The sequence below is a fragment of the Sminthopsis crassicaudata genome, chromosome 5 (genome assembly GCF_048593235.1).
Source record: "Sminthopsis crassicaudata isolate SCR6 chromosome 5, ASM4859323v1, whole genome shotgun sequence".
NCBI classification, from domain to species: Eukaryota; Metazoa; Chordata; class Mammalia; order Dasyuromorphia; family Dasyuridae; genus Sminthopsis; species Sminthopsis crassicaudata.
The window spans coordinates 83,403,752-83,425,681 of record NC_133621.1 but is presented as its reverse complement, the minus strand read 5'-3'; the positions used below and the strand labels follow the sequence as shown (position 1 = coordinate 83,425,681).

General features: G+C 31.7%; 1 protein-coding gene across 4 annotated transcripts in view; it reads left to right on the top strand.

The window, feature by feature from the left end:
* The window catches only part of UBE3C (ubiquitin protein ligase E3C), a 169,985-nt gene that overhangs the window by 70,051 nt on the left and 78,004 nt on the right, over positions 1-21,930 (top strand). For all 4 annotated transcript variants that reach the window (XM_074267316.1, XM_074267317.1, XM_074267314.1 and 1 more), the window contains exons 11-13: positions 5,370-5,456; positions 13,657-13,814; positions 13,980-14,212. In XM_074267316.1, coding sequence (XP_074123417.1) covers positions 5,370-5,456; positions 13,657-13,814; positions 13,980-14,212 — 478 coding nt within the window. The remainder of the gene's footprint in view (positions 1-5,369; positions 5,457-13,656; positions 13,815-13,979; positions 14,213-21,930) is intronic.

Genomic DNA, 21,930 nt, shown 5'->3' with positions numbered 1-21,930 from the left:
GTTCTAGCACTTTTTTCCATCTCATCTTTGTTTATGAAACAAAAATAAAAGTTATCTGCTGAATTGTTGGCTGCTTTGATTAAGACAGCAAAAGTGAAGAACAGAGGAATAGCTGAGTTCTTTTATTTGCTGGAATTAAGCTTTTTTTTTTTTTTCCCCCTTACACTGCTGCTCTCAGAATTGACCTAACTCCCAAACCCACCAAAAGAAAACAAGAACAGAGACTTCTCTGTTTTTGAGAACATTTTAGATTATTAGCTCAGATGAATCATAGATTAAGGTTGAAAGGATCTTGATACTTTTGTCCAAAATGTACTCCTACATCCAAGGAATTTGCTATTCAAATACAATTAACATAAATGAATGTAAAAAATCATATGAGGGTTTCAAAGTATTAGTATAAATTGAATTGTGCATAATAGCTTAAATAGCATGAATATCCATGAAGTTTTTCCTAGTTAAAAGTAATCCTTTCTTATTTTCTATTGGTGTGGTTGGTCAGTTTGTTGTTTTCCTTTATTCTCAAAGAGGATCAAAATGACATCATTACGTTAGAGTTGTGTTACAGAGTATCTGACTATGTCTGATCAGACCAGTACGAGCTTGGAATGCTCTGCCGCAGGTTGGACACAAGTAGTCCCTATGAGCATTCGGTTTGGCTTCTCTAACTTGTCACATCTCATGTTTCTTATGGGCTAATTCCATTCTGCTTTACTTCTAGAGCACAGCACTTTTTCTGATGAGGGCACACCATGCTGGGTTGTTCTGTGACATTGTCTCCCAGGTCATACAATTGATTCTAAAGTTCTTAAAGAGAAAGTGTTCTTGTATTGCTTAAGAGTGTTACTTAAGTATTAAGTAATACTTAATTGTTTATATACTTAATATCATTTAATACTTAGTTATTAAGTATTAAATATTATTTTATCTTAACTATTACTCTTTTTTAATAGCTTTTTCATTTACAAGATATATGCATAGGTAATTTTTCAGCATTGACAACTTTTCCCCTCTTCTCCCCCACCCCTTTCCCCTGATGGCTGGTTGACCAATATATCTTAACTATTACTCTTAAGAGTGTTCTTGTATTGCTTTTTTCTGACAATCTTGTAACTCTACCTGTTTGAGTTCTCCAAAAAATGAGTTTTTTGGCAAGCATACATTTGGCATTCAAATACTTTCAATGAGGACAAGCATGGAATCAAAGTAACATTGATGGTAAATTCTTCAGCTTGAAAATGCTACAAGCCAGAACTAAAGGGTAGAGGGGATTGTGGGTACATGATTTTTTGTTTGTTGTTTGTACACTTAGTGAAGTCTCCAAAGCTGAGATGCATGAAAGTATAAATCAATTCTCTACTGTTTGTGCTAATTTGGGCTTAACAACACTAAGAAAATACAGATACTCCACTAGCCAGCACCACACCATCCCATCCACGTGGAACAATCAGATACCACAAATGAAGTTTTGAATGCTGTGCAAGACTTTTCTGAACCTTGGCAGTATACGTTCCAGAGATGTCCCCATTGATAATGAGATTGTCATATGCATTGCCAAAAGCTTTCTGTTCCTACAGTACTTATTATAACATAAGTTATGTAACATATAACCTATGTATACTGTATATATTCTAAGTATTTTTACCTCCTGCTATATTCCATATCAAATCAAAGTCAACTTATACCCATACTCTCTGTTTATGTATACTCCTTCTAACTGCCTTAATAGAGATGGAGTTCTTAAGGAGTTACCCATAAAGATTTTGGATTAATTTTTAAAAATTAATTATGGCAAACTTCATTGTGTGTGTGCGTTTTTGTACAGGCACATATCTATTATTAGAATTTATTAACAAGACAGTCAACTCACATAACTTGAATACATTCATTCTGGGAACACTGCAAAACTTTTAAATTGAAATCTATAATCACTCAAAATAGTATGATTTAATAATCTACACGAGAACATCTAAATGGTTTAAGAATCCTTATTGTTCAGACCATGATAACCTGGTTGGATAGATAGTCTCTAGAACTATTCCATCAATACTTATGTCTTTATTAGGCATTACAGATGGAGAAATGCACTTTTAACAGTCCCCAGTTTCTCTTTGAAACAAAGTCATTCATGACTGTTTAAAAGAAGTGGGTTTTTTTCTTTATTTCAAGGAAATACTTGGGATAAAAGAGACTCTTTGGCTTTGAATTACAGAATATGATAGTCTCCTAAAAATCAATGTATCAGGTTCTGGAATTTTTAATCTGAATGACTAGAAAGATAATATTGGTGCCCTTGAGAGATATGGGTAAGTTCAAAAGGGAGGTAGATTTTTGGGTAGACATAATGAGTTTTATTTTAAACATCATAATAATAGATAACTTTGATATAACAATTTAGGTTTAAGAATCAGAATAAAGGAATTTTAGAATTTATAATCATCAGAGTGGAACATTTGTGGATGATGGTGAAATAGTTTGGTTGTTTGAAAGAGTGGGTCATGGGAGTTTGAAGAGATTTAGAAACTAGAATGTTTGAGGGCACTTCGATGTGTATAATAAAGTTCCCTAGTGTAAGGACAGTGTCTGGGTCTGGTAGCTGAGTAGAGGTTAGTAGATAATTTCCAAAGATATTTGGATAGAATAAACTTCATAGGCAGAGAGATTGCTTAGGGATGACAACAAGATATGAGTCAGAAGTGACAATTGGGAAGTAGAAAAATAATCAGATTCCTGTTTAGGATCAGTTTGTAAGAGAGGTATTAAAGGAAATATAGTGATGTCACCATGAGAGAGTGATGAGATTAAATTGGATCACTTAAAAGTGTATCAAAGCTTCTTCTATCTTTTCAGTTTATCTTTAGGTTTCTTAGATTGGTTGCAACCACCTCTAATTCTTAAGTGATTTAACATGCTTTGCTTTTATCTTTTGTCTACTAGGATTGATTTCTAAACTGTTTTTTCACTGTAATTGGGAAATTATTTTTTTTATAGTCTTCTATTTTTCATAAGTTTTCTTTAATTTTAGCCCCTATGATTTTAATAATAACAATAAAAATGTATTTCATGTTCATATTTCATTGGATCTGTGATCTTATTAAAATGAATTCCCTCAGTAAAACAAACCACAACCCATCATGCCTTTTTGTGCATGTCTTCCCATAAAGTTTACCCTAGATTTTATGACTTAATGTCAATTACAGTGCAGTTTGGAATTGTGAACCTATTGTTCCCTTACTCAGTTTGCATAACTATTCCAAAGTTATGCAAAGAAAAATGAGAATATGCTATAGGCTTTTTATTCCTGTCACATTTCTCTATGTTGCCCTTTAATTGACTTGGAAGTTTTGATTCCTTAGAGACTGTTTTACTTGTCAATTAATTCCCATTAATAATGGGAATATTAGTGTTAAAAATGAAAATTTTCTTTTAGATAGAAGCTTGGAGTCATTAAATATACTATACAATATCCAAATGCAACCTTACCCACTCTCTTCCCCCTGTTCAATTATGGGGTCAGTGGAGTGTTCACAGTGTCTTTTTAAGGTATGTGACCTAAAAGTCATACTTTTGCCCTATTATAGGATCATGTGTTTAGAACTAGAAGAATTCATAGAGATCATAAGTTCCAACCCTTTCATTTTACAAATGAGGAAACAGACTTAGTGAGGATGACTTGCATAAGTTCAGGTCAGTTAGTAAGACGTAGTTGAATCAAAAATTTCCTAATTCTAAGTGCAGCTTTCTGTCAACTACATCATGCTACCCTCTCTTGCCTAATTTGGGAAAATTCTAAATTTACTTGGTTTTTCCTGTGTGAATTGTTAGATTAATTCACTAATGTCAGATTTTACTTAATAAGCTGTGCAGTGTCTGAGTTAGTAATAGTTCTGATAGCAATATTCAGAAAATGATTGAACAAATTTATCTCATTCTATGAAGAAATCATTTACAATTTTAATGTATTCACAGGAGACCTGTTATTGATGACCATCATTTTTTGTTGATGACCATCATTTTTTGTTCTACTAAATGAAACAAATTAATAACAGATTCAGTAGAACCTCATTCTTTTTACATTTTAAGCAGTTGTATCAGTGTAAACATGGAGTTTGCTCTAGAATGTGTTTTGTAAACCTCCTTGTTTTCTTCTTAAGAATTAATCAAGAATCTTACCAACATGTGTAAACTTCTGAGAAATTTTATGGAGATGTATAAATTATTAATATGGACACTAGTTTTTTTTTTTTTTTTGCTTTTATACTCTGACTGAAATTGAGGGATCTTAAGAGAGCAGGCTTTTGGGAAATGTCCTGTTTGTTAGCTATTGAATTGGTTGACATATTTTGCCTAGGTTTCTACTGTGATAAATTATCTATACTCAGTTGGCCTTTTTATCACTTGAGAACCCTCCAGTTTTATGCCAGTCATTCTGAGTAAATTAAATTAAAGTGATTAGCTATTGTGAGGTGGTACTATGTATTAGTAATTCCCAGTGAGAAATATTGCAATGTATTAGAAATAGTATGGTATAGTTGTCATTGTTGTGCTGATGCTGTGACTTATATTCTGATCCTGTCTGTACCATTACCATTTAGCCTATATTTGCATCTATATCTATAGCTGAACTCTAATCAAATCAATAAGCATTTGAATGCTTACCTTTGCCAGGCAGTGGGAATACAAAGAAAAACAATCTGGTTACTCACAATCTAATTGGGGGAAAGCAACATTCAAGCAATTAAACAATAAGATACATAGGATAGGAGATCAGGAAAGATTTCATGCAGAAGGTAGGATTTTATCTGAAACTTTAAGGATTTCACAGAATCTGGGAAGAGGGCATAAGGAGGGGACTGCCAATAAAGCTGCATGGAGTAGAGAGAGAGAATCTGGTGTGAGTTGCACATCAAGGAGGCTAGTTTCACTTGATCAGGGTATGTGAAGGATCAGGAAAGAGTAGGTTATAGGAGTGTTGGAAAGGTCAGAGGCTGTACAGGTTATGAAGGGTTTTGAATGTCAATCAACATTTTATGTTTGATACTGGAGTCTATTGTTTGGGGCACGACAGATCTGTTTGATGTTTTGATTTGATGATTTGAGTGGAAAATGGACTGGAATGGACTTGATGCTCAGAGAATAATCAACAGATTATTATAATGATCTTGATGTGATCTAATAAGGGCTTGCATCTTGATTGTTTATGTTAAATGCCTTTTTGCCTTATGACTATTGGTTATCAAAGCCTCCGTGAAATTATTATGTTAAAAGTGTAAATATTTTCCCATATTTTGCACATCATGTTGTCCATGAAAAATAAATATGTATTGTATGAATTTACTTACTGTAATTTTTTTTCCCCCTCTTTTTAGGCTTCTCTACAGTTTAGCCTTTAATGCCAGGTTTCTGAGACACCTTTGGTATCTAATATCATCAATGACAACCCGGATGATTACAGGGTGTGTATTTTAAATGCTTGCAAAATGAGATGAAATGATATGGGGCAATCAAGTTTTGATATACAAAGTGGATGAATATGGACAAAGCTATTGCAAGTAGGCATTTTGCTAGTCATTTTAATATATTTGTAATTGGAAATAATTTTAAATGCTTTCTATTCCTAAAATAAGGAGAATTTAAAATATGTACCTCTTATCTTTTTTATGTTGGTACACATAATCTATTTCCACAAGTGCATTAAAAATATGGAGTTATACAGTTTTTCTTTTTCTCTATTTCCTCTTTAAAAATTTTTTTTCTGTTTATATATGTACATTCTTTTTTTTTTTTTTTTTTTTTTCTTTTTCTTTTTAATACATTTCCTTATGAATCATGTTGGGAGAGAAAAATCAAAATAAAAGGGAAAACCACCAGAGAAAGATAAACAAGAAAAAGAAAAAAATGAACATAGCATGTATTGATTTATGTTCAGTGTTCATGGTACTCTCTCTGGATGTAGATGGTGTTTTTCATGCAAAGTTTATTGGATTGCTTTGGCTCATTGAACCACTGAGAAGTCTTTTATTGTTGATCGTTTCATAATCTTCCTGTTATTGTGTACAATGCATTCCTGGTTATGCTTGTTTTGCTCAACATTAGTTCGTGTAATTCTTTCCACACCCCTCTAAAATTAACTTATTCATCATTTTTTATAAAACAATATTCCATAATCTTCAACATAAAGAAGATCCAACTCACTTCCAGTTGATCAATGATGGACAGAAATAACTATACCCAGAGAAGGAACACTGGGAAGTGAATGTAAATTGTTAGCACTACTGTCTATCTACCCAGGTTACTTATACCTTCGGAAGCTATTAATTAATGTGCAACAAGAAAAAGGTATTTACACACATATATTGTATCTAGGTATATTGTAATACATGTAAAATGTATGGGATTGCCTGCCATCGGGGGGAGGGAGTGGAGGGAGGGAGGGGATAATTTGGAAAAATGAATTAAAAAAAATAAATTAATTAAAAAAAAACAATATTCCATTACTTTCATATGCCATAATTTATTCAACTATTCCCCAATTGATGGGCATCTACTCATTTTCCAATTCTTTGCTACCACAAAAAGAGCTGCTACAAACATTTTTTGCACGTGTGGGACCTTTTCCCCTTTTTATGATTTCCTTGGGACTCAGACCCAGTAGTGGCACTACTGGATCAAAGAACAGTTTTATAGCCCTTTGGGCATAGTTCCAAATTTCTCTCCAGAATAGTTGGATCAGTTCATAACTCTACCAGTGGTCTATTAGTGTTCCACATCCCTTCCAACATTTATCATTATATTACCTGTCATCTTAGCAAATCTGAGAGATGTGAGATAGTACCTCAGAATTGTTTTAATTTGCATTTCTTTAATCAATAGTTAATTTAAAGCACTTTTTTCATTACTATAGATGACTTTATTTTCTTCATCTGAAAAATGTCTATTCTTATTATTTGACCTTTTCTCTTTGGTAAAATCTCTAAATTTTCCTTTCTTTTGTAACTTAAAACACTTTAAAATTGGCTAAATGCATTACCAAAGTGTCATGTATATTATTTCTTTTGAGGCTCCCAATAACCTTATCAACTATAGATATGATTATTTCCATTTTACTTATGAATAAACTGAGGCTCAAAATTTAAACATAGATCTTTTTGATTTTTTTGTTCTCAAACTATATATCACATTGTTCTTTGGAAAATTTTCATGTTTACCTGACAATCCATGTATATTATTAGCCAAAATTTATTAAATTCATTTTTTAAATGGCAATGAACAAAATACCACATTCATTCTTTATTTCTTTATTTTTGCTGAGGCATTTGGGATTAAGTGACTTGCCCAGGGTCACACAGCTAGGAAGTGCTAAGTGTCTGAGACCAGATTTGAAATCAGGTCCTCTTGTCTTCAGGATGCTCTATCCATTGCACCACCTAGCTGCCTCTATCACATTTATTTATTTATGTATTTATGTATCTATTTATTTATTTATTTATTTATTTATTTATTTATTTTTCTATATTTTTGCTGAGGCATTTGGGATTAAGTGACTTGCCCAGGGTCACACAGCTAGGAAGTGTTAAGTGTCTGAGACCAGATTTGAATTTGGGTCCTCCTGAATTCAGGGCTGGTGCTCTGTCCACTGCGCCACCTAGTTGCCCCCCTCCCACACATTCATTCTTAAATTCAAAGAAACTCGTTTAAATGATACATATGTATCATTGTGATCTTTACCAGGCAGTAGTCTGGTATTTCCTGTATAAAAGATTTTCCTATATAAAAGTCCATTGTTAGAAAGTACTCTGTGCTAGTAACATGCAGAAAAATTTTTTCAGTTTTCAGGAGTGAAGTGTAGGTGTTCTCCAAGGTAATAAAAAATCAAGCTATTTCTAGATTTGAATCCAGTTTGAAATGAGCATTTCTTCTGTTATTACTTATTAATTTGTATTTCTTTGAATTGTGATAGATTCATTTTGGAAGCTTCATCTTATTGTTTCCAGTTCCCACTCTACTGTTTTAGATAAGATGTTTCCCAGTTCTTTCTGTTGATTGCAAAAGTAGTTCTACTTGGAAGCCAATTAGAGTAGATTTCATTTAGTACCTATTATCCCAAGGATTTTGTTTTTGCTGTTGTTGTTAAAAAAGAAAAAATGAGAAAAGGAAAGAAAAACCTATTTCCTAAGTGGGAAAAACTACAGATATGAAAATGGTGTTGTTGGAGGGAATTGTAGTATTCAAATCACAGTTGCAAGCTAACTTTGGAAGACCAAAGATTCACTCACACCTTGAATTCCTGTATTATCAGGAACTATTCTGACTACTAGAATCATGTTCTTTGTTGGCACAAAATCAAATGCCACTCCAGCTGTTGTAGTATCTTGTGAAGCCCACATCTGGATAGTGGCACAGTGATCCAAGATGAAAAAACTTAGAGAAGATGCCATGAGAGTTTAGGAGTCATAGGGAAATCATTTTTGCCTTTTAGGGCCTTTTGGCATTGACCATAAACATCCCTACCTTGACTAGACCTATTTAAATCTCCTTTCTAGAAAGAAATAGATGTTGTTGCTAGAATCTATACTGAGGTTGAATAGCTTGCCCCATTAAGACATTGAGATTGTCATTTAATCCTTTAGTTCTCATAATAATACTATTTGGTGCTATGATACTATGTATCATTTTTACTGTTGATAACCTGATTATTATAAAGGTCTTCACTAGCTAAATTAATGCTCAAACCAGATTTAAATTTAGTATATCTTTACTCATACTTTACAGTATTTTGTAGGAAATCATATAAAAGAATGAATTTGTTATTTAAATTAACTTACTTCACTCTAGAGTAGTGCAAACCTTCATTTGTTGAGATTTTTAGCTGACTTTTTGTCTTTTAATCTGTTATGGCTTACCACCTGTTGGCTGTACTTGGTGCAGTTTAGCTTAATAGAGAATGAGATTGGGAGTCAGGATGACAGGAAATTTTCACTTAGTTGTTGTGGTGTCACAGCTTAGCAACAGATATTGCTTGTAAATCTGCTTGATTATTTCTTATTTGTTAGGAACAAATGCACCTTAGCCAGGAAGTGGAGCTATGATCTGTGAAAGAAAAATAGGATATTAATTTTATCAGATTCTTAATTAACAGCATGGTGCCCCTTCTCTCCTCTCCTCCCCAATTCTTCCCCCAACAATTATTGATAGGATTGGTGTAATTATGACAGGTTTTTAAATTATGATTTTGGTGGTGTTTAATTCATGAAAATATTTAAGTAAACTAATACAGGGCTAGAGTAAACTGAATTTTCTTAGTGCTCTAGGCAAAATTATCTATGTACTCTAAATGTTTAGATTGTGTTAAATGCTTAAATGTTTCTTATAATCTGGGGAGGGAGCAAGCATTTTATTAAGCTTCTACTATGTGCTAGGCTCTGTGGTAATTGTTTCACAAATATCACATTTGATTGTCTGATTCTTGTTTTGCTGAACTCATTTATAATATATGTCATTCAATATATGAAGTCTTATGTAATGAGAATTGTAATCAACAACAATTAGAAGTGAATTTTTAAGACTTCTTGCTATAAAGTACCCTTTCTGGGGGAGGACAGAGAAATTATTTTTGTGTTTACTTTGAAAATAATTACTCAAAATTGTAATACAGGGTAGTATTAAATAAGCATTTAAATAGGCATTAAAGCTTCAAGTTGCCCTCAATAATGGGCCTATATTGTATGTTATAGTTCTAAAAGAAATCTCTTAAGTTTTCTAGTTCTCCCTTCCTAATTTACAGGAGGATTATTTTTAAACTATTCTAAAAGGGGGTAACCATGCTATTTTTAAAAGAATTCAGAACTTAATTTCATATTTTAAAAATGTGCATTATAATAATTAAAATCACTTGAAGAAAAAATAGCTGGTATTCGCATAACTACATTTTATAGTTCAGGACTAGGTATAGCTTTGCATTTTACTGTTTTAACTAGCTTTATTTGTTTATTATTCACTGTGTGAAATACTAGTTAATATGCAGGCAAGCAGATGCCAAGACAGCTCAATGAAGCCTTTACCCAATATCACTCAGTCAGTCAATTCTTTGGCAACTTCTTTGTGTCTGACAAAGTGAAGAAATAGCTAAAAGAAGAGGCAGGGGAAAAGTCGTTGGATTGACCAATTTTTGGGTCTCCTATTATATCTATGGAATGTAGCGGATATTTCTAATATGATTCTGCCTTCATTGTTTTAGATTTATTGAAATTGTAATTATCAGCTGTATCAGGTTTGACAGGTATTTTTGCCGAAAAGGTATTGATGGGTGGAGTGCATCAGTAATTTTGGTCCCTGAGGGGCAGGCCTTAACTTTATATTGTATTATATTAACATTCGTTATCAGGTTGCTTTAGTTACTTAAGGATCCCTTGCAAAACAGGTTTTCCATATATAGCTGATCTTTATTCATCCTACTGAAATTCAAATCCATTTGTTATTAAAATATGAATGAATAAAAAGTTGGTGAGAAATCTTTTATAGAGCCTTTTACTAAAGATGTTAAATATTTATTTCCCTAAAACATTCTACTATTGTGAGATCATAGAACCTATTTATAATGTGATTTCATATTACACTTCTATTGTCTTAATGCAACTTTTCTCAAACACTATTATGTAAAAAGCTAATATTCTTTGCAGTGCAGATAGAAAATGTGGCAGAAAAGGTATTTTATAGCAAGAAGTCTTAAAAATTCACTTCTAATTGTTGTTGATTACAATTCTCATTATATAAGACTTCATATATTGAGTGACATATATTATAAATTATATATATTATTCTTTTAAAAATATTAAATATAAAATGGTCAGAAATATTAACATGCAACAAATTTTTTGATATCAAAATAAGCTTAATTTCTTATATTGTGCTTTAAAATCTGCCTTCCCCTCTTAGACATAGGGAGCATAATTCCTCAAACCACCCACCTCCACCCCTCAACAACCAACACTGTCATATTCAGATCCTGTTCTTTCTCTTTATGCTAGCTTGATATAGATTTTAATAACTTTTCTTAGTTTTAATTTCATCAATAAAAGGAGGATAATTATTCCTGTGCTCTCTACCACATTGGAGATGATGATAATAACAAAGGAAAGCAGTCGTAATGAAAATGCTTTTTAAAAAAATAATTCAATTTTGTTTTTATTCCGTTCCATGTTCTTTCCTTCACCTTTACCGATCCCTGCCCATTTAAAAAGCAAGGAAAAGAAATCTCATTGGAAATATTTATAGCTATGTAAAACATGATTCTGCATTAATTATGTTCCAAGAGGGAAAAACAAGAAAAGGAAAGAAATAGAAGAAAATATGCTTCCCCCTGCACTTTGAGTTTATTAGTTCTGTTTATAGAGTTGGATAGTAGGCTTCATCATGAATCCTTTGGAATTGTGTTCCATAAGCACAAGAAAGATTTGTATGCCATATCTTTTCAATGTAGGGATGAATTCTGTGAATGCATTTTAAGCTCTAAAGGGTGCTCTTTGAAAATTAGTTTTGGATGCTGATCCAATCAAAATTTTGTTATTTTATAGTGCTTAGTAAATGGTGAGGCAATATGGTATAATAGATACAGGGATTTCTGTTTAGGATTCAGTCTGGACTTGTTAGGTTTTGACACATTCTTTTTATAATCCTGGATAAATCATTTAACTGTTCAATGCTTTAGGAAGCTATGAGTATGTGTTGGAGAAAATATGACAGCTAGATAGAAGCTTTCTCACTAATAATTGCCAAAACAAGTCACCATTCTTTTTTTTTTTTTTTTTTTTTTAGGTGCAAAGAGAAAGTTTATTTAGGGTCACCATTCTTATTCCAATCTTAAATTTATGTACTTGGATGATTGATGCTAAATCCTTTTTCTCTAACATCTTTGAAAAGTTGTAAAGGGACTGCTAAGAGTTTGAATTTCTCTGAAGTTATTAGGTACAGAAATTGAAGTATTTATGTAAGGTGTTAAAAGCTAGTCTATAATAGATCCTCTTAATGTTAAATTTTCTGACTCCTAAACTATTATTATTTCCAATACAGTAACAATTCCTATTTGTTTATAACTATTTGAGATTGATCCATTTTAAAATGAGCTTCAATTGAATTGAAGTATGTAGTAAGAGAAATCAATAGGAAAAAAAGGCGATTTGTGTTTCCCTAACTCCTGTCTTAGGCCTGTTTTTAAGGAGTAAGAGTTTTGATCCTTTTTGCCAGTCTTATGCTTGTTTCCCAGAGGTTTATGGGCTGTTTAAAATAAAGTCAGGATTGCTTATTATTAAAGTATCCTTTTCTATTTATCTGCTTTTCTAAAATAATTGAATTTTGGTGTTAGAAGAGAGTTTTTTTTTTACTTTTTAAAATTAATTTTATAATTATAACTTTTTTTTTTGACAGTACATATGCATAGGTAATTTTTTTTTTTTTTTTTTTACAACATTATCCCTTGTACTCCTTTCTGTTCTGAGTTTTTCCCCCTCCTTCCCTCCATCCCCTCCCCTAGATGGCAGGCATTCCCATACATATTAAATATCTTATAGTATATCCTCGGTGCAATATATATGTGCAGAACCGAATTTAGTTGTTGTTGTTGTTGTTGCAAAGGAAGACTTGTATTCGGAAGGTAAAAATAATCTGGGAAGAAAAAAAAAAGTACTCACAGTTTACATTTGTTTCCCAGTGTTCCTTTAGAAAAGAGATCTTAAAGGTCATTTAATTAATGACTAATTTTTTTTTTTTTCTAATTATCCTTTTACTATCAAAAAAGCTGAGTCAAAGAGAATTAAATGATTTGTCCAAGGTCACACAGTTACTGCTTACAGATTCACAAATCTGTGGTATTGGAGCCTTTGTATATGACTATAGAGAAAAGTCAGAATTATAATTAGGGTCAGAGTCAGAGGAAAAACTGTTTTTTAAAAAATGCCATAATTACTTTCTGGAGCAAGAGAGTAAGCACATTTATTAGAACTCTTTCTAAGATTAAAATTTATTCAAAATGAAAAAAAATAAAGAACTTTTAATGATTTATGAAACACCCATTGTTTTGCAAGGCAGTAAATTTGGTTGCTAAAACAGTTACTAAGAATGAAGCATCTGTCCTCATAGAAATTGATGACTTAAAAGAAAAGGTAAATATTTCTTGTGTTGGGATTATATATCTATTTGTCAGACTCCTAAAATATACTGGCAGGGTGATAATGATTTACACAATATCATGTGCAGACATAGGAGTTTCAAACCACAGTATTTTTAAGGATTATGCTAATTAATTGTTTTTCTGGTGGTAAGATTATTTTTTAGGCTTCACATACCTTTTGCCCAATTGAATTTTGTACTTGTAAAGGAAGCAAAGTTACCAAGTGTTTTGTAAAACTATGGAGTCTTTGGGTTGGAAGGGACTTTATAGGCCATATAGGAATCACTCCTCAACATCTCAGTCTTTCTTTTTTCTGGGACATTTCTAATGGTTTGGTACTCTACATCAGGAAATAATCTTCCATTTTCTAGCTGCCCTAATTGGTTCTTAGTTGCTAAGCATCATTAATTCACACACACACACACACACACACACACACACACTAATCTTATATGGATTGTAAATTTTCTTTTTTGTTCCCTCAATTCAAGGTCCATGGTACCATTGCTTCAGGTCATATCAAGAGGTTCTCCCATGTCTTTAGAAGATTCCAGTCGAATCATCCCACTCTTTTACCTTTTTAGTTCCTTGTTTAGTCATTCGCTAATTTCCATTCATGATAATGAATTCTTCGGTGATCCCATAGAAGGTAAGCATTTTGAAGATTGGCTTTCCCTGATTATATTGCTTAATAAATTTAGGAAGTAGCACAAGAGTAATAGAGTTCACCAGACAATTAACTTTATGAAAAATGACACTAATTTTATAAGAAAATATAACAGGGTTTTTTTTTTTTCTTTTTTGTTTTTTTCAGTTGTAGGTCAAAGACAATCATCAATGATGCCTTTTACATTACAAGAGCTTATAATATTATCACGATGCCTTCGAGATGCTTGCTTAGGAATCATCAAATTGGCTTATCCTGAAACTAAACCAGAAGTTCGTGAAGAATATATTGTAGCATTTAAAAGTGTGGGAGTTACAACTAATACTGAAATGCAGCAATGTATACAAATGGAACAAAAACGATGGATTCAGTTATTCAAGGTACAGTGTGTGCATTTTTCCTTTTAAACTAGTGTAATTCAAAGGAAATAAAGCTTTTTTTTTTCCCCTAGCTTGTTTCAGTTTTAATGAGGAAAAAATTATTTTAGAATACCATTGGAATTCAGCAAATTTTCCAGTTGTCAAATTATTAATGTTACTTTGTTGCCATATTATTTTTATAAGATCTTTTACAGATTTGCTTTTTCTAATTATCACATTTTACTTGATATACTGCAATAAAAATAAGAATATTAATTTAATGTGGTCTTAATGTAAATTATTTCAAAATATCTTCAGCATATTCTTATCCTTTAACTATGTATGGCAGGCAAGAAGTAGTAAGTTACAGTGGCAAAAAACTAACACCACTAAGAATTTAACTATTGTAGGGGGAAAAAAAAGAGAAAAAGGGTGCTTGACTTGCCATGAAATTTCTGCGGCAAACATATCTAGTCAGCTAAAATTGTTCATTAACAGACTGAGAGCAGAAGAAATGCATTTTCCAAATTGAATGCTAGATTTACAGTCCGTTTAATACCAGCGACCTCTCGCACACTAATGTTCAGTTCGAGTCATCAGCTGTCCCTTCAGGTCTTTTATCACTGCTTTTGTCAAGCTATCTATTTAATTGAAAGAAGTTAATTGAATGAAAATGATCAACTAAGCTTGTATTAATATTGCTAATGGAACTTTCTTCTTGGCCATGTTTGGAGAAAGATGTCATGCTAGACTTTAGGAAAGGCCCATTAATGCTTGCACTTAACCTGATGGGCTAATTAAGGAATGCTTATTCATTCTACAAGTCTACTATAGTCTCTATCCAGACCATTCTGCCTGATTTTACAACACATTTCACTTATGAGAATCAGCATTAGTAGCAGTGAGGATAGCTGATAATGTTTTGATTGCACTGACTATGGTACTAATGCATCCCTGAATTTACAATTTGTTCAGATTGCTGTAATATAGATTTGCACAATTTAATTAAATTACTTGTATTTTCTATTTCTAAATAAACTTTAAATATAAAGATATTTCTTGTGTCTCTTTAAAAAATTAGTACCTCATTAGAACTTAGTTTCTCAATTGAAATAATCCATTTTATCTATTTGGTACTTTTAATTATTTATCTTTGCCAGTTATATTATGTAAGTCTTCTTTTCTGGTTGTAATTATTATAACAGATGTTATTTTTCTTTAAGCGTTTAATTAGATCCCAGGACCTTGTTAATTGATAACAGATTTCATATATTATGTCAGAAAACATATTTTTCAGTTGTGACATTTAATGTGTGTGTGTGTGTGTGTGTGTGTGTGTGTGTGTGTGTGTGTGTGTGTGTGTGTGTGTGTGTGTGTATTGTTGCACCCTGGGCAAATGCATTGGAAGGGCATTAAGGATTTTTTTGTTTTTGTTGTTTGGCAATAAAAATGCAAATTGTTGTTACAGAATTCCTAGTTAAACTGCAGAATCTCTTCCTGCCAATTAATTCTTACAGTTCTTAAAGAAAAAAAGTAAAAGTTCATCTTTCTTTTCAAAAGATTTGGATTTTTTTAAATTGTTAATTTCAGTAGCCACAATGAGTTGAAAATTAATTCTTCTAAAGATAAGGAAATTTAGATCGCTAATATTGGATGAAAAACATATAGCACAAAAAATAACGACAAAGGCAATCTCTTTCCCCTGTTTCTACCTCTCCTGTAGATTTAAAATATTCCTGGGAGGGTGGAAAAATAGCACTTAAAAAAACTATATAACCAAAAGAAGGTTCTAGATTTCATACAAATGTCACCTTCTAAATGAAGTCTTTGTTTTGTTTCCCCAATTACTAGAATTCTTCACATTCTAAGTAACTGCATTTTTGTATGTGTGTGTGTGTATATATATATATATATATATATATATATATATATATACATATATATATATATATACACATTCTTGTACATACATACACATATGTATGCATGTATAAATGCATATTGTTTTGGACTTGAATGTTCATTACGTGTTGACAGACTTTCTTTTTTTTTTTTTGTTTCTGTCTTTGCATATGTAGTACCTGGCCTAAAGTAGATAATAAATGCTTTTTTTAAATAATTAAAGCAAAATTATATTTACACTGAGCAAGATTTTATTGTCTTATAAGAATTTTAGTTAATATAGATTTTATAAATGTCTTAGCTACATTTGAAATAAAACTTATTTTCATGAAAAGGCAAATTAAAGTTTTTAGCTTTAATTGATTTTCTTAAATGTCAAAGTAGGAATATCTAGGTTTTAACCACTATTTTCCTTTTCTAGCATTATGATAAACCGTGTGAAATAATTTGTGTGAGAGGTTCTGTTGGCTGATAGCACAACATTGAGTTTTAAGTGGATACAGTCATCTTTCTTTGTCAAGATAAGAATTGAGGTCAATTTGCTAAACCTTCCATTGACACTACTAAAACAGTTTACACATTTATCACATTTACAAACTCTTCCTGAAGTTTAATTTACAGCCGTAATTGCTTTTGCTTTATGATGAGAAAGAAAATCCTATTTTTGATGTGCCCCTTTATAGGCCCAAATGAGTATCTTGTACTTAATGTTAACTTCTGAGAAATCAGTCACAGGAGCTAAAATGTTCTATCCTTGAATTCTACAGTAAGATTTTCTATACATTGCTGAAAAATAGTAGGGAATAGACAAACCCTTGCTACAGTGATAAAAGCAATAACTTTTCTAGTAAAATGGTTGCTTAAAAAGAAATGTTAGTTTATCCTTTAAATCAAGTTTTTGACTATAAAGATTTATTATTTGATATCTTAGAATCTTCTGTTTAATTATTTGTATGTATTATTTTATCTCTCCTATAGAATGTAAGGTCCTTTAGGAGTAGGGACTGATTGATTTTTGTTAATATATCTCTAACAGGGGCAGCCAGGTGTTGCAGTGGATAAAGCACCAGCCCTGAAGTCAGGACGACCGGAGTTCAAATCTGGTCTCAGACACTTAACACTTCCCAGCTGTGTGACCCTGGGCAAGTCACTTAACCCCAATTGCCTCAAAAAAAAAAAATAATAATATATCCCCAACACCCAGAAAATAGTAGGGATGGAGATTAGACCTGTAGGCTCTTTGGTTCAAGGAAATCCCAAATGAAGAAACTCTTTACAGATGCAAATCAGCATCTTAGAGAATTCCTTAGAGCAAAGCTTCTCATAGTGTGAGACAAATAGCTGAATGTGGGGATTATGAAAAATTTGGCAACAGTTAAAGATTTCTGAACATAACCACCAACAATTAATACAAAGTCAAACACATAATGAATCTGAAGTGTTTCTGACAGTGCTTGCCCATATTACATTGCAAAACTTAATTGCAGCCTTGGTTCTGAACTCAAAACACTGTGCACTTTGTACTGTGCATACATGGATGCTGTCAGAAACATCTTGACTCAGACTTGAGACAGGGTTGCATAAAAATTTCTTTGACAAAGAGAGGTTGTGAATAGAAAACATTTCAGAAGCCCCAGCTTAGATTACAGACAGGTTAAGTGACTTGTCCAAGATCACACAGCTAGTGTGTGTCAGAGATTGACTTCAGCATTAGAGGCTAGTTCTATCCATTGTGTTTCTAGTAAGCACTTAATAAATGATTGGGTTGAACCCAAGGTTTTTCTATGGTTCAGATAAGAAAATTAAGGTACTAGCAATATTTTCTCTAAAATATTTACTCTGAACATATATGATTTTTTAATTATGCAAACCCTTGGAGTAAAGCCTAAAATGATAATAGAATTGTAGTGATTACCATTTAGGTTCTGTCTTACATAGATGAAGAGACTGAGACAGAGAAATTAGTGATTTTCCCAAGATAATAGTGGGATATGCCTTACTATCTTCAGTACAATGTTAATGTAGTTTTGGACTTACTAACTGAATACTTATTTTATACTTGTGACAGTATATATTTTGATTTGAAAATTGACTTTTTTTTTCTGTTTTTCTTAATTCTTCCATCTCAGTCACATTCTATATACCCCTCAGACTTTGCTTTTTAAAAGTTTTTGCTCTCCCTCCACCCAGCATCGACATTTTCCTATATGACCCTCTCCTTTCCTTCCCAGAGTCATTCCTTATATTAAAGAATGGAAAGAGAAAAACAACACCACTTGTATATAGCTAAAAAATAGACCAAATAATTATAGTAATAATTCTTTTTTTGAAAAATACATTTTTATAGATGCTCCTTGTTTTCCACATTGCTTAAATTCCTTCTGATGTCACTCCTCTACAAGAATGATCAAAGATTTTTTTATTTCAAAAAAAGGAAGAAAAGGAAGGAAAAAAGCATTTATTAAGCCACCCCTTCTGTATTCCAGGCACAATGCTTAAACTCTTTACAAATATTATCTCATTTGATCCTTACAGCCCTTATCCACATTTTACAGTTGGGGAAATTGAAAGTGACTTCCTCAGGGTCACACAGCTGGTAAGTGTCTGAAGTACAATCTGAACTCAAGTCTTCCTGACACTAAGTATTTTTCATCTATCAGAAAAGAAAAAAATCCACACAATACTTTTGGGGGACGGGGTGGGAAGAACAACCCCTTGATTTGCAAAAGAATGGAGATAGGGAGAGGTGGCTTTTCTCTTTGGGGCTCAGTTTGTTCTTTGCTCTTTATTTTTTAATTTTGAAACATTTTCAATTTTTTTGTTTTTTTCGTTTATGTCTTTGGAGAGATTTGTTTATTATTTTCTTGGCTCTTCTTGTTTTACTTGACAAATTCAAATAATGCTTTCCATAGCTTATTCAACATTTTTATCATTTCTTATGACTTCATAAAGTTCCATGAAATTCATATATTGTATGGACAAGTTAGATATTTATTTACAGGATTCCAAATTGCTCTGTAAAACAGGTGTACTGACTCAACTTCACCAGTAATACCTGTTTTCACACAATTCCTATTTTTATATTTTCCAGTTGAGCTATAATATTAGATGAACCCAGAAGGTTGTATTGATTTGAATTATTGTCATTATTAATGACGTGGAACTTATTTTCATCTAGTTGTTAAAAGGTTACAGGGTGTTTTTTTGGTTTATTATTTTTTTTAAAGAATTGTTTCTGTCCTTGGACTAACTGTTGAAGAATGCCTTTATATTATATATTTCTTCTTGTTTCCTTTTTGTTATGGATGGTGACAAATTTGCTAGAGATAATTGATCTAAAATTTATCTCATTTATCACTGGCCTTCACATTCAAAATGCTTTAATTTTATTTGTGTAGGAACGTGTCATTTTATGTAATCAAAATGATTAACTTTGTATTTTATAATTGTCTCTATCCATAACATGTTAAAGATCTAATTTTTACCTTTATTCCCAGGTATATGGTATTCATTTCTAATAATTTTTTGGGATGTTCGTTAACATCAGAACACATGCACATTTGAATTTATTTCAAACTGTGATATGTCAATCTAGGTCTAATTTCTGCCTGACTGCTTTCCAATTTTCCTATCCTTGTCAAATGGGGAGTTTTGTCTAGGCAATTTGTTTTGGGGTTTACTAAACATCAGACTTATCAAATTCCATTATTTATGATTGTCCTTTGTCTTGTCCATTCTACCAATCTCCATTTCTGTTTTTAATGATTATTAAATATTTTTTGATTCCTGGCATTAATGTATTTTGAAATCTGGAAATGCTCCTCTTCTTTTCTACCACACCATATCCCCTTTTCATTATTTGATATAGTATTTTGGTACATGGTTTTAGATCATACATTAAAGATTTATTTTAAAGAAGTAGGGGTTTTTTTTTTGTTGTTGTTGTTGCTGTTGTTTTCTACTTAACTTTTTGTAGCAATCCTGTTATTAGACTTAATCCGTGGTAGCGACAATAATTCTTTCAGCCTAGTTCAAGACTTTTTTAGCTTTAGATATTTCTCATAGTTTTAACCTCAAAAGAGGGATTTGTTTTGTTTTGTTTAAAAAAAAAAAAAAGATAATCACAGTATGCTAATCAGGTAGCACCTAAGTAAACCACAGCCTTTGTTCTCTCAAAGCTATTTATCTTATTTCTAAATAAATTCTAACTGCTCTTAAGTATTTTCTTTTTTATAATTTGTTACATTTTGTTACATTAAATATGTAAATATTGATATCATTTTATAGTGCTTTATAATTTTCGAAGAACTTACATGGTTATTATGGTCATTTATTTTTTAAATTTTCTTTTAAAATTTTAAAATGTTTTATTTTTCAAATATATGCAAACATAGTTTTCAGTATTTACCTCTGCAAAGCCTTGTGTTCCAAATTTTTTTCTTACCTTCCCCCCATTCTAAGACTTTTAGTAGTCTGATATAGGTTAAACATGTGCAATTCTTCTAAGCATTTTCATATTTGTCATGCTGCACAAGAAAAATCCGATTAAAAGAGGAAAAAAATAAGAAAAAGCAAACAACAGCAACAAAAAGGTGAAAATACTATGCTTTGAACTGCATGCAGTCTCCATAGTCCTCTTTCTGGGTACAGATGACCCTTCCCATCACAAGTCTTGGAATTACCTTGAATCATCTGATTATTGAAAAGAACCACGTTTCATCACAGTTGGTTATCACATAATCTTGTTACTGTGCACAATGTTCTCTTGGTTCTGCTCACTTCACTTAGCATCAGTTTAACACATTGTTATTTTTCTTTAACTTTAAAAAATGTCATCAAAACTACTTTTGCCATTCATTCTAGTTTGATATTATATCTGTTTTGAATCTAGTATTTCTAGCCATACTCAAAATTGAAATTGGTAACCATATTCGGAAGAACTATGATTATTTAAATTAAAAAGTTTTCTTGTTTTTTGTTTTAAATTCTAAACCTAAATATCCCCCAAAAAAGCATTTCCATACCCACAGACATAAGAAAATAGAATTTTATGTGAATCAATAATGTCTGTTTCATATTACTTGGTTTTTATTAAACTTTATGTTACTTTGAAGATGATTTTGCTTCTTTGTATTTAAGATTCAAAGATTTCTGATTTTTTTTTTTTTTTTTTTTGGCTCATTTAAATAAAGTTTCATTGACTTTTTGAGACACCTCTGTGCTACCTTTCCTTCACTATAATCCCTCACCTCCCAATTAAAAATGAACTAGAGGTAAGGGAAGAATCCTTACAAATGCACACTGTGGCTATGTCTCAAACTGTATGTATCTTTTTTCTTTTTATTCTTTTTCCTTTGACATCTAGAATCTATAACTTCTCTGTCAGGAGATTGATAACATATTTCATCATAGTTCCTCTGGAGATAATGTTGGATATTTCATTTTTCAGATTTTAAAATTGTTTTTCTTGACAATTGTTTTAAAAAATATTTTCCTGATTTTGTTTGCTTAATTTTGTTTCAATTCATAGTATTCTAAGATTCTTTGAAATGATCTCTTCTGTAATTTTCTCATGCAGTAATATTGTATTGCATATCATAATTTGTTCAGCCATTTCCTAATGGAGGCATACAGTATCCCTTAGATGCTAGTTCTTCACTTTTACTTTATTTCCTTCCCTTTTAATCCTTCCTACTCCTTGAGTGTCTGGAAATTTATTTTGCTTGTAGCTCTTCCTTTCCCCAGTATTTTCCATCATTTTAAACTGTCCTTCCTCTATCTTTCTTTGTTGCCTTTGTCAACTGTCCAGAGTATATACTTTCGGGCTGTAGTCTTCC